The sequence below is a fragment of the Centruroides vittatus genome, unplaced genomic scaffold (genome assembly GCF_030686945.1).
Source record: "Centruroides vittatus isolate TY-2023 unplaced genomic scaffold, ASM3068694v2 contig_717, whole genome shotgun sequence".
Lineage (NCBI taxonomy): Eukaryota > Metazoa > Arthropoda > Arachnida > Scorpiones > Buthidae > Centruroides > Centruroides vittatus.
In genome coordinates this window covers 4,766,009-4,784,074 of record NW_027122456.1, presented here as the reverse complement: position 1 = coordinate 4,784,074, position 18,066 = coordinate 4,766,009, and the positions used below count along the sequence as shown (strand labels likewise).

General features: G+C 32.7%; 1 protein-coding gene across 1 annotated transcript in view; it reads right to left on the bottom strand.

Annotated features, from left to right (window-relative positions):
* Nucleotides 1-5,416: 5,416 nt before the first annotated feature.
* Srp72 (signal recognition particle 72) overlaps nt 5,417-18,066 on the bottom strand; it is a 51,992-nt gene continuing 39,342 nt past the window's right edge. The window contains exons 10-18 of the mRNA XM_067276938.1: nt 16,161-16,424; nt 14,117-14,254; nt 13,944-14,039; nt 13,469-13,572; nt 7,185-7,262; nt 6,904-7,088; nt 5,832-5,945; nt 5,712-5,751; nt 5,417-5,635 (exon numbers count right to left, since the gene is read on the bottom strand). Coding sequence (XP_067133039.1) covers nt 5,488-5,635; nt 5,712-5,751; nt 5,832-5,945; nt 6,904-7,088; nt 7,185-7,262; nt 13,469-13,572; nt 13,944-14,039; nt 14,117-14,254; nt 16,161-16,424 — 1,167 coding nt within the window. The 3' untranslated portion in view covers nt 5,417-5,487. The remainder of the gene's footprint in view (nt 5,636-5,711; nt 5,752-5,831; nt 5,946-6,903; nt 7,089-7,184; nt 7,263-13,468; nt 13,573-13,943; nt 14,040-14,116; nt 14,255-16,160; nt 16,425-18,066) is intronic.

Sequence of the window (18,066 nt, the reverse complement as noted above, 5' to 3'; positions counted from 1 at the left end):
GTCAGAGAAAAAAAAAATTTCCAGTTTCCTCTCAAAGGCCCCTTGTAAATGGTAATAAATACAATTGGTATTCACAAAGAATATGCTATACATTCAAATGAGTAGTGCCTATTGTTCTACCTATTTTTCTTGTACTAGGATCTTCAGCAATTCTACTAGGTATTTGTATGGTTCTTGTTCTTCCTCTATTGATGGTGACTCTTAAGTGTCTCACTTCTTGAATTTACTGATGAACAGTTGCAAAGGTATTATTCTTGGGTGGATTAATTAAATTAAACCAAAAGAAATTAATTAAAAAATGATCTGTTTAATATAGTAGTGATTACTAAACAAATTTAATTACTGACACATTACATTATTAGATTTAAAAATGATATCACATTTTGATACTTAATAACTCAATAATTAAGCTTCAAATTAAAAAATGGTTCCTGTTTTTTTATTTGAATTCTTCCTCTCTATAAGCTGAGTTTGGCCAAATATTTCTGCAATATCCTGTATTTTCTGTTTTATGTAGGATAGCCTGAACAATTACAATAATGTAATGTAAATTCTAAGTTAAAAGAACTGGCAACATTTAAACAGGAAAGATGATTTGGAAAATCCTTTAACTATGAACTTCAAACAGTTACTATTGAAGATATGAACAGATGGTGTTATATTACATAATCAGTTTTGAATAAATTGATGTTCAAGTCTTTATTATGTAAATGAAATATTGTCTCAGTGTATTACAGTTGTTTAATTTCAGAGAGATTTGAAGATGGTATGTGAAAGACAGATACATTATACCTTCATCCATTTGTCTTCAATTATTATTTTTAATTAATCTGTTTTTATGTTTGATAAGGTGAGTTGCAAAAACGTTTTTGCTATTTTTCCACTTGATGAAATAAAAGTATTTGGGAATTCAGCTTTCTTAAGACTACCAGATTGAGGTATGGGTCTCTTGTCTGGCCACAGAGTCACCAAGAGGGGAGTCAAAATTTCAAAATATTGAGTTATGTAGTTTTTGAACAATCCTTTAGAATCATTTCAGTATATGTAACTTCAAATAATTTATTTCAGTTTGTTTTCAAATTCTCCAAATGCAACATAAAAATATAATTTGATGGAAATTGTATGGACAAATTTTGATTTATTATTATGATTGAAAATATACTAAGAATTAAATATATCCAAAGTGCACAATTTAAACTGGTGCTTCTAAAATAATATCTGAATATTTCCATTCATTGGTTAGCTACAGTCCAAGCATTAAATATTTTGTTCAATATACAAAAATTTTTCTTCACATTTTAATAATTTTAACAACTAAAACTTTTTCTGTTACAGATTATTAAATTAATATAAAATATATCTGGTACCAATCAATCAAGTTTCTTTTATTTCTTCTTTGAAAGTTTATCATAGGAAACAATTATACTGGCAAATCTGGGCACTTTGTTTTTATATGGTATGAATGAATATATATACGGGGTTTGTCCAGTAAGTATCCGGACTAAAGTCATTAAAAAAAATTTATTGAAGATATATGTACAGTGAGCTAATAATCTTCAAAATATGACCCTCCTGCATCATTATACCACTGCCAACACTTTTTCCAGTCTTCATACACTTCCTCGAGGGCGGCAACCGCAAGGCTATTCAGGCATCCTGTCAAAGCTGCTTGGATCGCCTCAATCACCCTGAAACGTTGTCTTTTCAGGCTCCTTTGATATGAAAGAACAAAAATACGTTAGAAGGAGCCACATCTGGACTGTAGGATGTCAATCGCCCTACAGGCAGCGTTGACACATTGTGTTTGGCCAGTGCTTCCCACACAATTAGTGACATGTGACTGAGTGCATTGTCGTGATGGAGCATCCAGCTTTCAGTGATCTCCTTCCAGACGCAGTGGACCCTAATCCTAAAAAGTTCTTGCACTTTGGCCACATTTTCGGTTTCATTGGTTTGGGTTGCTGTTGGATGTCCAGCATGGACAACTGACAGCAACCCAAACCAACAGTTCATCTTCAATGTCTACCGGCCATCTTTGAATTTTTTATGCCACTCGAAAACATGCATTCTGGACATGGCTTTGTCCTTGTAAGCTTCACGGATCATATCCAAAGTCTCAGTAGCGGATTTGTTCAATTAAGTGAAAAATTTGATGGCAAAATGCTACTTGATGGTTTGCTGCATCTTAACTCTCGATGTGAGTACTAAACACACTTTCAGTTTGGGTACAATCTACACACTCCAAAGGCTTGGAGACAACTGAGTTGGGTCTTGTAGCTTAGGGCTGTCCATAAATTATGTAACGTATTTTGGGATGGGTGGGGGTCAAGGATTTCTTACAATTTCTTACTCAGGGGTGGGGGTAATAAATCTCGTCTTATGTAATATTCTCATTTTTTAATCTCATTGAGTGGTGGAATTTTGAATTTGGCGGTTTCTATTAAGAATGCTCGTTGTACTAATACCATCTCGTGTGACGTGATAGAATAATAATGCTAGCAGACTCACACTCTACACAGTTTTTATCATGGAAAAAGACCGTGTGGTGGTTTCTCTCACGTTTTTTTTTTTTTTATTAGAATAAGTGAACCACTCCTACGGGTGTATAACACTAAGAATACGTAAACCAAAATACAAAATACAAAGTAAACATAAAATTAGTATTTGGCTTTTAGTGAAAACTAAAATGTAAAACTAGAAATTTTAGAAATTATAGTCTTTTTTTCCCATATATTTTGAACATAATTGTAAAAAGCATCAAACAGTGGCTTCTGAACAAGCTTATCAAGTGGACATGGCCTCCTGAAACCAAGATTTCTAATTTCAGAATATGTCTATCTTGATCGTAAATTGAACAATGATAGATCATATGGTTGACGGTGTCTAGGTTTTCTGTAGAGCAAAAGCAAGAGGCAATTTCTGCCTGGTTATACATTGCCAGATAGCTTTTAAAATTACTATGCTCAGTAAGAAGTTGAGCAGTAGCAAAAGTTAAATCTCTAAATGGTGACGAGAACCTGTATTCAACACTAGGAAAATAAAGTCTTGTTATTCTACCAGTTTTACTGCTCAACCATTGTTGATTCCACTTTTGCATAGCGTTGTCATGAATATAATTTTTAAGGCTGTTACATGAGAGAGGGATGTGAGTGTAGTCCTTTTCAGCTGACTTAGCCTCAAAGTCAGCTTTTTCATTTCCTAGTATGCCAGTATGGCCAGGAACAAATATAAAAGTTATCTTATTTACAAGATTTTTTAATATGGTGCTGGATATATGTGATTTTATTACTATTGTAATTGGGATTTAATAGAGCTTTTAGGACAGACTGAGAATCACTGTAAATGTTGATAGACCAAGTTTTGTTTGGTAGTGAAATGATCCACTGAACAGCTTGGTAGACAGCATCTTCAGCTTGATAGACAGAGGTGTGTGAGGGGTATCTGTATCTTCTAACATATTTTGGGCAAAATATGTCAGTTTGGAGAAAGATACAGATACTTGAGCTGACATGAAGGGGGCTTTTGGACCTATCTGTGTAGATATTAATGTCTGCATGGTTATCCATGGAGGAAGCAGATGACACCAAATGTACCCTGGGGATAACCTTGTGTACAGGGTGATGATCAGAAATAGGGTAATTGCAATATGGTAGCATATGAACAGCCATAGATAGGAGTAGAGACCATTGTTGAGCCTTGATGTTTGTAGTTCTGATGTAGTAGTTTAGAACCTTTTCTCCAATACATAGTGGCAAAGGAAGAAGCTCTGCTAGTATCAGATATAAATAAATAACGACTAACCCGTTACAAAGCTATACATCCACAAGAGCCAAATTATCGGGCTAGAGTTGGCTATAATAAATAAATAATTAATAAGACAATTTGGCACTAGAGCTTGGCATTAGGCACCATCTCTTACTAAACTTAATAATTATAATTAAATCAAATAAATAATTTTAATAATTTGGAACTGGAGGAAAAGAAATCGGCCCGAAGCGGGACTCGAACCCGCAACTTCTGCTATCCGTGCAGACACGTTACCAGTTACGCTACTCGGACCTTCAGTGGAGGAGGCGATCGGACTGAAGGTCCGGGTAGCGTAACTGGTAACGTGTCTGCACGGATAGCAGAAGTTGCGGGTTCGAGTCCCGCTTCGGGCCGATTTCTTTTCCTCCAGTTCCAAATTATTAAAATATTTATTTATTTAATTATAATTATTAAGTTTAGTAAGAGATGGCGCCTAACGCCAAGCTCTAGTGCCAAATTGTCTTATTAATTATTTATTTATTATAGCCAACTCTAGCCCGATAATTCGGCTCTTGTGGATGTATAGCTAGTATCAGAGTGGCATTAGTAGAAACAGTTCTGCAGCACTTTGAAATTTTCAAACTGTTTTTGAAAAGAGAGTAATTTACTCGCTACTGAATTTTTACTAGTTACATGATCCCAGCTACAGGCCGCATAAAGTAGCATTGGTTGTATTGCCCCGTTATATAGAGTTTTACAAGCTTTATGATTTAGTCCCCAGGTGCACCTAGCACATTTTAGCAGCATTTAGTTTATTTTCTTGGCCAAGATGTAATCAATATAACAACAGAATGTGGTTTCTCTCTATTCTCTTTTGTTTTATTTTGTATGATGTTTCTGTTTACACATGCTAGTCGATCTGTCAAAGTTTTTTCCGTCCTTTTGTGAAAATTAAATTAATGTAAAAATGAATATTATGTTGTTGATTAATGATAATAATAATAATAAAAAGATTGTTAATAATTAAAAAATAAAGTTCTTAAAATAAATTGTTCATTTGAATTTATTAAATTTTTATATTTTTAAATTTGTTCACATAGTCTTTTATAAATAATAGTGCAAGTACATATTAATTAACTAATTAATAATTATATATTTTGGACCTAAGGTTTTAGGGTTTCATAAAAAAATTTTTTTTGTTAAAATCTTTCTATAAAATCATGCCTAAATATTACATAAGATAGGGAAGAGGAGGGGGGATCAAAGAAAATATTACAGTTTCTTACACAGGGGTTGGTGGGGTCTAGAATGGCCAAAATCGCCCTTATGTAATTTATGGACGGCCCCTTACGTGACAACCCCCAACACCAAACCTGCCCATAGAAATCATCCTCCATCCCTTCCCATTAACAGGAAAAAATTTAGTCTGGATACTTATTGGACAAACCCTGTATAATATAATACAATGAATTCTTTGAATAAGAACTCATTTATTAAACAATTTGTTTATTATCATCATATAAAGATTTGTTTGTTACAAATGTTAAATCCTTTTACAAACCAAAAAAAAAAAAAAGAAAATCTTTTTCATCTATTAAATATTAATATTTGTTATTCACAGACTGTTGGAAGCTAAATGAAGTTAAGCCATAGATCATAGAATGGGAACTTTTGCATTAAAAATTATTTTAATAGAACAATGGATTTTACACTTCAAGATATATTTGATTTGTTTTCTTCTTACCAACGACCTTTTTTCTTCTTTTTCTTCTGAACAGGTTGTGGTCTTTGTTGGCGTGGTCCATGAGGATTAGGTGAAACTGGTACAGTAGGTGTTGTTGTAGTAGTGGTGGTAGTACGTGTTGTAACCACAGGTTTGGAAAGATCCCTGAAAAAGAACATTTTTTAAAAATTACTAATGTTAAAATAATATATAGATTTTGTTTCAAGTTGGAATTTCTTACATATCACCACTTCCAGTAACAGTTCCCTGAGTACCTTTACCTATAATTTGTTAAAAAGTGGATGTAAAAAATCAATACTAATTCAATAACAGCATTTATTTATATTTAAGAAAAACTTACCAACACCTCCTCCCCTCCTGTCTTTGCGGCGTTTGAATGCCGTCCGTTCCCGTTTTGGAAGCCACCGTTCTGGATCCGGATCAACATTTGGGTCATATGATTTTGGTAATTTTCCTAATAAAAATCAAAAAAAGAAAGTAAAATAAAATTGTCTGCAAATCTTGTGAAAATTTTTATTATTCCATAAAACTAAAATAATTTATTTATTGTTGCAACAATATTAAAAATCTTGAAGTGTTTCTATATTCTAAATACAAAAATATTGTAATTGTTTTTATATTATAACAGAATAATTATAATGCAACAATAAAAAGCTACATGTAATCAATCACTGTTAATTTTCTCCTATAACCATTTCAATACTAATGTATTAAATAAAGTTTTTAAATTCCATCAAATATGTATGTACTTCAAAAATAATATTCTTAATGTTGGAAATAATTTACTTAAAAAACACACACAAACAATAATAAAAATTCTTGTATTTTATCATTATTTCTTTTGCCCTTGAAAATTTTCTTTTTCTCAATAGATTAATTGATTTAACTTCACAGTTGGTTTAACCGTAGTTATTTCGTCTGTACCGCATTTCATCAGAGACAAAGACTATTGGGTTTTATTCAACTGTGAAGTTAAATCAATTAATCTATTGAGAAAAAGAAAATTTTCAAGGGAAATTGATACTTAAGCAATATATACAAAAAACCGCACCATAAACGTCTAATACTTATAGAAGATTATTTCTTTTATTTTTACATTATTTTCAATGCTAATCTATCTCAAATAATATACTAAAACTAATGTTCAACTATTGTTTTTTTAAATAAACAGCATTCAATAAAATATGCTTTTAGCTTTATAGGGACAATCAGTGAAATCTTAATTCATTTCATAAAAAAACTGTTTCAAGAAATGATTTTCTTTCAGAAGTTTAATTCAAAAACAAACTATCTATTGAATGATAGAAATCTTTTGTCTATCACTTTTGTTTCTACTTAAAATATGCAATTAAAAAAAAAAAATAAAATGTAATCCATAATTATTTATCATAAAAAATTTGAATTTTATTAACCTTTTTTCTTTTTCCTTTTCTTCTTAACTAAACCTTCTGCTGCAGTTGTCTTTACTGTTGGTGAAGGTTCACTTTTACCAGATTTTTTTACATATTTTGTACCCATACTCCAGCTGGTTGTCTCTAAATTGTCAACAGAAACTGAATCAGACACCTCACCCAATGATGGCAATTCACGACTAACTCTGTTTATAGCATTAAGAAATTATTAACTAATTTTGAGAAGTATAAAAAAAAAATTGTAGCAATTAATAAAATATAAACTAAATTATAAAGGATACTCTTTTGCTTTAATGGGATCAAACTGAGAATAAGCTGAAATTAAACGAGCTAAAATCTTGGCATTATGAGGATCTGACCTGAAAAAGATTTTTATACATAATTAATGTAATATTTGTCATTATCATAATACAATTATTTTATAACTTTTTAATTTGAAATAATTATTTCTTAAAGACAAATATATTAATTGGTCTGTCTATTTTTTAAATTTACAATAAAAATACGTATTTCAATTTAATATTTAACCTTTTTTTCTAAAGTTCTATATTAAAATATATTTTTTTTACAAATGTTATGTATACAATAAACAATTACATTTCATTAAATTAGAAATCATATATGCCTACTTTGTCATATAAAATCTAGATAAAAGAATTATAAATATTAAATCTTCATAATTATTTGAATATCTTTTTATAGCTTAAATGATTGCATTTCAAAACACAAAAATTAAACCATAAACTTAATTTCTTAATTACTTTTTTAAAATATTAATAATTTTTTTGAAAATCTTAATTTTAAAATCAATAAGTTAATATTTAAATATTTTAACATACAGTAGACCCCCCTATAACATGGATTCATATAAAACAGCAAAAAAATTGCAATTGTGTTCGTATAACACGCTAAAAGAGACTCGTATAACACGGTAAAACGTCATCGCCGACTCGTGTCGCGAAAGGATTGGTGGAATTTGGACCAATAGCGGACATTGCACAAACTGTTGAATTTAAACAAGCAGCGGACCTACTAAAAAACCATTTATTATTTAACGGCCATAAAAATTATATTTATATTAATAATGTCTCCAAAGTTCAGCAAATTTTTCACAGAAAAATAACTTATCAGGAAACACGTGCCTGCCGTTCAATGAGCCGCTCTGCGAAGAAAACAAGCTTAAGCAACGGCATCGTCGAACGGTGCATACTTGGTAAATAATCCTACAATTTTTTGTTTATAGTATAGTTTATATGGATTATTCCCAAAAAATTACACGTGATTTGGAAATGTTGAGTCAAATTAGTCTAGAATCAGTTAATTTTATGGAAGAAAACCTTTCAAACAGCCATAGCCCTTAAACTGCACACATGCTGGGCTGTGATTGGCTCATGTATTTAAGTGACTCATACAACATGGAATTCATATAACACGGAACGTATCTACCGTGTTATAGGGGGATCCACTGTATTTTTAAACTAATAATATAAAATTTTATAATATTTAATTTTATTCAAGTACGCTTTTAATTTATCTTATTTTATCCTAATAAAAAAAAGCCCCTCGATGTGGGTTCCTGTCCGTGGTGATTCCAGAGATAGTTCAGTAACTCTTCTTTGCCATTCCTGGGATCTGAACGCCCACTCATGTGTTTGCTATGTGTGGTGGCCTGTATGCTGGAAAGGGAGATCCTGGTAGTTGATAGAATATAACATCCCCAACACACTGCTATGGCCCCTGCTTCAGATAAACAGGGGCCTCCAATCAGGCTCCATTTGAGTCAACTGGCTGATTGTTAAGTCATTCTTGACCTCAGCCTGGAGTCAACCAACTGATGCAGACTGGGCGGACACATCCCTGCTTGACAGTTTTGTCACATCAGACAAGATGTGCTCTTCTTGACTGCATTGTGAGGGTATAGCTCCTGGGAAACCCTGATGTGATAGTCTAAGGGAATCTCCCGTGTGATGGCACCCCTTGTTGGATCCCATGGTGGGTGGGGTCACTAGGAGCTGAATAATTATTTTTAATTATATACTCCAAAAATACAAAGCGTCCGCACACAGACAAGCCACCTCCAGTCACAACCAGCATTTCCAGTGCTGAAACCTACTTGATACTACATGCGACTGGAGAGAAACCATTATCAAAATGCTCTCCATTCCAGATCCAAAAACTATTTGAATCAACCATTGGGCACGTCAAAAAGATATAGAAACTGAGGACAGGGGATCTGCTTTTAGAAACAACCTCACCTCAACAGTCAGCAAAACTTTTGGCAACAAAAACCCTGGGAGACATGAAAGTCACTGTCATACCACATGGAAGTCTAAACTCATCACATGGTGTGATATCTGAGATTGATCTGATGTCTGAAGATGAATCAGATATCCAGATTGGCCTTTCAGACCAAGCTGTCACTGCTGTCTGATGCATTTCCATTCGTTGAGATAGCAAGTTGACACCAACTAAACATCTAATCCTGACATTTAACAAACCGACATTACCATCTTTTATTACAGCAAGATATTTGTGCAGTCTAGTTCGCCCATATGTTCCAAATCCACTGCATTGTTTCAAATGCCAGCAGTTAGGACATTCACAAGCATTGTGATGAGGAAAAACTGCATGTGCACAGCGTGGAAATGACAATCATGAGAGTACTGAATGTAGAAATACTCCATGCTGTATAAACTGCAAAGATGCCCATCCTGCATACTCCTGGAAATGCCCTGCATGGCAGAGAGAAAGAGAAAGAGATTCAGCGCATGAAAACTGTTAATAATATACCTTACCTGGAGGCACGTTGCATGGTCACTTCAAGTGCACCAGTAAAACAGAAGACATTTGCTACTGTTTTGAAATCCACAAAAACATGTGGGGTTCAAACAGATATTTGTTTCTCCAAATGAATCTTTCACTCGCCATGCTAAATGTTTGCTGATACCATCTACCTAAACAGCAGAAAAGGAGAGTAAGAAGACAAAAACACCCCTACCTAAAACAAAGGTAATAACAAGAAATGTGGGTTCTAAAAAGGCAAACAAGAACCCACTTAACAAACAAAAATTAAAAGTAACCCTCTCTAAATCATCAAAGAAATCAGAGCTCAGTCTATGAGTGAGTTCTCTGACATCTCTGATGAAGAGACTAATAAGGAGGTGACACAACCAACCTCACCTCCAAAAGAAAAACCACCAGTGAAATTAAAGAGGGATACCATCACAAAGAATGCTGCCTCAAACGCATAATGGATTATAAAATAATTCAGTGGAACTGTCTTGGTTTCCGCATCAACTTCTCTGACATTAAACACTTGACATCATCTAGCCCATCTCTGTGTGGCACTCCAGGAAACACATCTAAAACCTTGAGAAAAGGATTTGATCTCTATCGCAAAGATGATGGTAGCCACAGCCATGCCAGTGAAAGTGTGGCTATACTGGTTTCAAATTGCATCCCATCCTTACCGGTACAAATAACAACAGACCTGCAGGCTATGGCAGTCAGAATTTCTATTGGTGCAACTGTCACAGTTTGTTCTATGTACTTGCCCCAGATGTCAGAGTCAATGAGGATGAATTGGATGCCTTCGTTGAACAGCTGCCAACTCCATTCCTTCTACTCAGTGATTTCAATGGCTACAATCCGATGTGGGGCAGTCATGACATCAATCGTCAAGGCTGAACCATCAAAAGACTTAATAGGCAATCACCAACTGTATCTATTTAATACTGGAGAAGTGACATACTTCCATGCCCCAACAAGAACATTTAGATTTATCATTAGCAACTCCAAATCTGTTTTCAGCATTTACATAGGAGGTTGGATGTAATCCACTCTCTAATGACCACTTCCCAATATTTCTAAAATATCAAGGCAGAGAAACCTGTGAAACAGCCCGTCCATCACTCTGGAAAGTGGAGACAGCTGATTGGCCTGCATTCTCCTGCATGGCTAACATCTCTGAGGAAATGGTCAATATTGCTGATATCAATGAACCAGTATCATTCAGGCAGCTGAAAAAACAATGGAGGAAACATCAACCAGATAACCAAAACATCCGAAACCATGATGGAACCAGAATTGCGAGGCAGCATACAAACAACAAAAGAAAGCATGAGGGATTTTCAGAAGATACTCCACTGCTAGCAATTTGATTGCATTTCAAAAAGCAAAGGTAAATGCCAGAAAAATAAGGAGGCAAAGCCAAAGGGATTCTTGGCAGAAGTATGTTTCTAGTATAACATCTTCCACTAGATCAAAAGCAGTCTGGGATAAAATCCATAAAATTAATGGTAAATATGCTGCTTGGTCTCTATCCATGATGGAAAATAATGGCACAATAATCAGTGATATACAGGGTATTCTTGATTTGTTAGGTGAAACATTTTCCTCTTCATCCAGCAATATAATGTATACAAGAAATTTTCAAGCTTATAAAGCCCAAAGAAAAAAACAAAATTTAAACTTCCATTCCTCATCTAATGAAGAATACAATGTGCCATTCACCAGAACAGAACTATATACAGTGATCTCTCGCTCAGGGAATACTGCTGTAGGCAGTGGTGATATTCGAAATATTTAACAAGGGGTTCGCTAGCAGAAAATTTTTCTCTGACAATCACCGACAAATGAAATGGAAGTTTTGAATAGAAATAAATACCTTTTCTTGCAACCGTATATCTAACAATCAGTGGGCAGGTACCGTTAACGTAACGAGCCATGGGTGAAGAGCAGGTAACGTTGATATTTCAGGGCTGTCGACCTTTTTTTTTTTCTTTACCGCGAAATGGCGCTTCTGGCAATACACGTGTCATCAACTCTCGAGATACATTGTGCTTTTTCTTTCGCTGTCCATAGCCCCGACACGTGTTCGACAGCCATCTTGTATTATCTCGCGCGCGTGGCATTCTGGGATCTCTCTTATCACTGGATCTACTTTCAAGAACTCTCTTGAATCGATCGCGATTAAACCTCGATTGAAACAATAGAGAGAGATCGCACCAAGACATACTCCCTGACCTCACAATCTAGACTGAAATGCTCGGTACGAACAGGGTATAAGGCTCTAGTTTAGTAGTATTACAGAGTATAATACGCATATTTTAATATATTTTTTAAAAAAAACAAACCCACTGAGAAATGTTCCGTGTGTTTAACAAGGTTCGGGAAACTGAAAATTTTAACAACGGGTTCGGCCGAACCTGTGCGAACCCGCCGAATATCACCACTGGCTGTAGGCTATCCACAACAGAATTAAAATTCCATCAGACAATTCCCTTGGTAATCTTTTGAATTTGTTTAACAGAATATGGACAGAACATACTTTTCCTGACTCTTGGAGGCTATCTATTATTATTCCCATTTCCAAGCCAGGTAAAGACTGCAAAAATCCCTCTAATTACAGACCAATCTTTCTGATGAGTTGTCTCTGTAAACTCTTTGAGAGAATGGTAAACAGACATCTGATGTTTCTCTTAGAGGAAAAGGATTACTTTTCACCACATCAGAGTGGATTTCATAGAAACAGAAGTACTATGGACAATTTAGTAAACCTTGAAACATCTATACACAAAGTGTTTGTTAGATGACAGCACTTAGTGTCTGTGTTCTTTGATATAGAGAAGGCCTACGATCGTTGCTGGCAATATGGGATACTCTGTGATCTACACCAATTCGGATTGCGGGAAAATTTGCCAATTTTTATTAAAAACTTCCTACAGAATCAAAGATTTCAAGTTAGGATGGGCACCATTTTATCTAGGCCTTTCACACAAGAAGGTCTTCCTCAGGGTTCTAGTTTGAGCATGACTCTGTTCCTAATTAAAATTAACAGCATAGCTAACTGTTTCCCTCCCAGTGTGAAACACTCTCTGTATGTGGATGACTTCCAGATCTGCCAGTCTAGTAACACGAGTTTTATCGAGAGATAACTGCAAACTTCCCTAAATCACATACAAGATGGTCCAAGATGAATAATTTTACTTTTAACATGGAGAAGACCTTGTGCATCCACTTTTGCCGTAGGCATGGTTTGAATCCCGAAATTTCTCTAAATGGGTGAAAATTCCAATGGTCAATGAGGCTAAGTTTTTGGGTGTTTTGTTCGACCAAAAATCAACATTCTTTCCACATATGTGCAATTTGAAGAGTAGATGTTTAAAGTCCCTAAACCTTTTAAAGATACTATGCTGCTCATCCTAAGGAACAGACAAATGTTCTATGCTCAGGATTTATAGGGCTCTTGTCTGCTCAAAGCTAGATTATGGATGCATTGTGTATGGCTCTGCATGAGAATCTACTCTTCGGATGCTGGATCCAATCCACCATCAAGCATTGCGTTTGTGCACTGGTGCTTTTCAAACTTCTCCTGTCCAAAGCCTGTATGTGGATGCTTATGAGCCTCCACTATCTTTTACGAGAGAACAGTTATCTCTCTTTTATTATATTAAACAGAAATCACAGATTAAACGTCAGTTGATTGTGCAGTACTATATATGGTAATATCGTATTGAAAACTTATTGTTATTAATTTTATTTAGAGATATTAAAAGAAACATACTTTCTCATTTCTTCTAACAACATTGCTGCTCCTTCTGGTTGTCCACACTTTAATAAAAATTCAGCATATTGTTGACTTAAAATAGTCATTTCTTGGCTCTGTAACTAAAAATGAAATGTGGCATCAATTATTATAAATTATTTAAATTAGTAATGTTACAGTTATTAAGATAACTGTATTATTTACAATAAAAGTTTCAAAGAATGTTAATGCAAAATAAATAGAGCTTCATTATTACATTCGTCTTATTTGATATTTATTATTGATTATTGTCAAAAAACTGAAATATGTTGCAAAAGTCAATTCATCTAATGTCAATTTTTTATATTAATTAATTTAATAGAATAAAAAATACCTAGAAAAGTCTGGCTGTTTAACTATCAATTAAAATTAAAATATAAGTTTATTGAAATTTAAATATTTTTCATACATAAATAAATCTGTATAATAGCTTTTTTAAAGATTTTTTACTCACATTATTTTTCTTGTACCAATTAATAGATTCCTTGAAAACATTAATAGCAGTATCTCTATCTTCCAGGCTTAAATATAATGTGACTAAAGCTGACACCTATAATAATTATGTTATTAATATTTAAATATTTTTATAATACTAATTTAATAAAGAAAAAAATAAAAGTAACATACCACTCCAGGTTTATGAGAAATTTCACCCAGAGAGCGTAATATGTCACAAGCCTGACTGACATGTCCCTGAGTCAATAGCAATTGTGCCAAAGTGAATGATATTGTCAAGGATTGTTCTGGATTAGTGGCAGCGAAATCCTGCATAAAAAAATTTTAACATAATATAAAAAATTCCATTTATGTATGTTTATTTTTTATGAATTGGTTCTAGTAAGAACAGGATGACAAGATGATTATCTACATAAAATTTAATTCATGTCTGTCTAAGTATCATGTGGGAATGGCTTAATTTATTTCTAAGAAACTTTGTACATATATTCAGGATAGTCCTGGGAACGATATAGACTACTTTTCAATTCACAAGTCTGACTACCCATATAAATTCACCGTTGGTAATGCCACTACACACAAGTGTAATTACATTATACAGTTAAGTGTTGGCATGAAGTGTATATTACTTTTATTATACATGCACTGTATGTCTTAACATATACAGCTTTTACCAAGTACAAAGTCTGAATTTTTAGATGTAAATAACAGTTTCATATTATCCCAATTTGGTTTATATTAATTTTGTGTGGCTAAAATAGTCAAAGTTATGTTTCTTCTTTGAGATACCATATCTTATTTTGTTTTAAGTTTCTCATCATTCTTCCAATGTAAACTAATGTATTACCTCCTCTTTTTTTTAAGGGAATAGAAATCCCTAATTTTTCTCTACTTTCTCACTGGTTCGTACAGTTAGAACATAATCTGCACAGTGAGGGTAAAGACCAGTGGCGTAGCGAGGTGGGGCAAGGGGGTGTATCATGTCCTGTGTGCCACTCACAGAGGGGCACCCAAATTGTCTCCAAGACAAACTGTATGTGTTTCTGAAGAAGGGAGGGGGGTACCAATAAAGTGTTGTGTCCTGAGTGCCAGTTATGTTTGCTACGCCACTGGTAAAGACATAACTGGAAGTTAGAAAGAAAGATTTTTTATAGTTTTAATATTCTATATATTATGCTATCAGCAATTATAGAGAGGGAAGGGAAGCAAAAGTTTTTGTGACGTTAACATAATTAATGGAAATACTTTATCCTCAATTTGTGCTCTAATTTTGTTGTTTAAAAAATTAAATTTTGAGACTAACAACCAAGACAATTAAGGCAACAGCCTACTAATCCAGGGATGTGGGATTAGATCTGGTGGACAAAAATCCAAGAAATTTTTGGGGTTGTCTGTTTGGGATATGTTGGGCTTTGTTCCTCACCACCTGGCTAAACCCATGATGGACTTTAAAAAAAAAAAAAAACAGTTTTGGTGCCCACAGGGCACAAAGAATTAAAAAAATAATAATGAAAAACCACAGTTGACCACAGAATCCTTAATCACTTGTAACTCTGAATTTAATGCCGTTGTAGACAAAGAGTGCTCTTCTGATGTGAAATATATAAACTGTCTTAATAAACTGATCAAATTATAGATTGATCTGTTTATAACTTTTCAAAACAATAAATTTGAATTCAGCATTCATTACAAAAACACTTCTCCTCTACTCTTCCCAATTAAAGGATTGCATCATTCTGAATTCATAACTGAGAATGAAAATCAGCAGATATTGCAGTGTTATATAACTTGCACCTTCTTTCAAATTAGCTTTTAAACACAGATAACAGGGATTATAGGATTATAGAGAACATAGGAATTTACAATATGCAATAAGACTTTTGTTTATCAAAATTTCAAAGCAATAATAATTGTAAATAAATAACAACAAAATTATGATTAAAATTATAAAAACAGCATTGATAATATTCCAAGATTGTAATGTAAAATTAAATAAATTATTTTGTTAAGTCAACATTAAAACTAAAAATTAGTCTTTATTTAACTTTAAATTCTATTTAAATTAATAGTTTAAAAAATTTAATAATCATTTTACACAGATCCATCATCACATTCAATTAATAGTTTAAAAAATTTAATAATCATTTTACACAGATCCATCATCATCACATTAAAATTTCATTAACCTATTTACTATTTTTTTTCTCTCACTCACCTTTAGAAGAGCAACTGCCTTGTGAACTTGTTTTTCACGACATAATAAGGCAACATGTATAAGTGTAGCATCTACTGATTTCTGTTTAAAGTTCTTTTCCAAAATTTGGAGATGTCGTTTACACTGTTCTAGTTGATTTGTATGTAAAAGCAACAGACAATGATTAATTGCAATTGTATGGCATTGACTGGAATTCAGTTTATACTCTAAACCATCTAATGTGGCTGTCTTCATTTTCTTTTTTGAATCAAAAACATTTTGATCCTTAAAGATAAAATATATTAAAAGAGGTTTATTGAATATATTTATAATATATAAAACACATTTTAAATATTGCATAATTAAATGTGCATTTGATTTTATTCAGTTCAAACACTTTTAAAATAATATTTCCTTTGTGTTTAATTAATATTTATTTTTAAACATAATTATTTATCAATAGTTATTATTATTTCTATATAATATCCTTTCATCGATTACTTAATGACTTTTATAATAAACTTTGTTATTTTTTTAATATTTTTGAAAATATAAATAAAAAGTTTCTATTACTTAAATTTTAAATATTAAAAAGAAAAAAAAAACAAGTAAAAGGAAAAAATATTTCAAATGATCATATAACAGACAGTAGTAAAATATTTACCTTAAATAATATCAAAGAATGACAAACAAACTGCCAAATTATTTATTAAATTATATATAAAAAGGCTAATATAATTATTAGATATAAAGTAATTTGTCTGTAGAAAGATGGTTAGGCTGCTATCTAATGATAAATTTAATTAGAAATAAATTTTACTTTAAATTTAAATTTAGATTATTCTAGAACTGAAGATTGGCCAGAGCAGCCTCAAACAATTCCTGCTTACTTTTTACATTTATGCTAACTGCACTCTCATATGATGTTCATTTCCAGAGCTACTAATTATTTAACTAATTTAAGTATAACTATACTGGTCACCCACATGTATGGTCTCCTGATAAATAATCTGGTAGTTCATTTGGCATTACTAATTGAATCAGGTTGCTGTATATGTTATTATAATATTGAAGAAATTATCACCATAAATAATGTAAAATGATATTTTAAATATTCTTATATAGAACTTTCAACATAACTAACAATGTGTAACAGTTCTTGTACCATTAGATACAGTGGTAAGAATACTGGTATAAATAAATATCATATAGTGAAATAATGATATAATTTAATGAAAAAATTGCTTAAATTATTCAAAAAATATAAAAACACAATAGCTTCCATATAAAAAAATTTCTATACAATAACATTTTCAGTAAATAATCTTATGACAGATACATAGCCAAATGATTGCCTTAAATACTTGAGCTATAAATTCACTAATTTTAATAATTAATACTAAGTAATTTGCTACTAGAGGTAAACATCAGATGCCACCTCTTATCTAAATTAATAATTATAATTTTAAATAATTTAGAATCATCTAGAAGAAACAACTGGCACGAGGAGGGCTTGAATCCCCAACCTCCAAGTGCTGTGTGGTGTGCTTGCCAATTGTGCCACCCAGACCAAGAGCAAGCCAGATGTATTTAAATTTAGATATAACCTCATGTGGTTAATCACAGTGCCAGCTGGAAACAACTCCTATGCCCACACTTAAGTACATCTCCACAATGGCACTCAGTCAGCTAGCTAATGTTTTATCCAGCAAGATATATATATATACAGTCAAACCTGTTTTTATGCGGGGGATAGGGACCGCATTAAAAAAAACGCATAAAAAAAATCTCACGAAACTTCACGAATGGCTGTAAATAATAGTTTTCGCGACACAATTAAAAAATATTTTTTTATGCGGTCAACAGGGACCGCATAAAAAAAGTCTCACATAGAAAATAACTCAAAACCGTACGAAATAGAATTTAT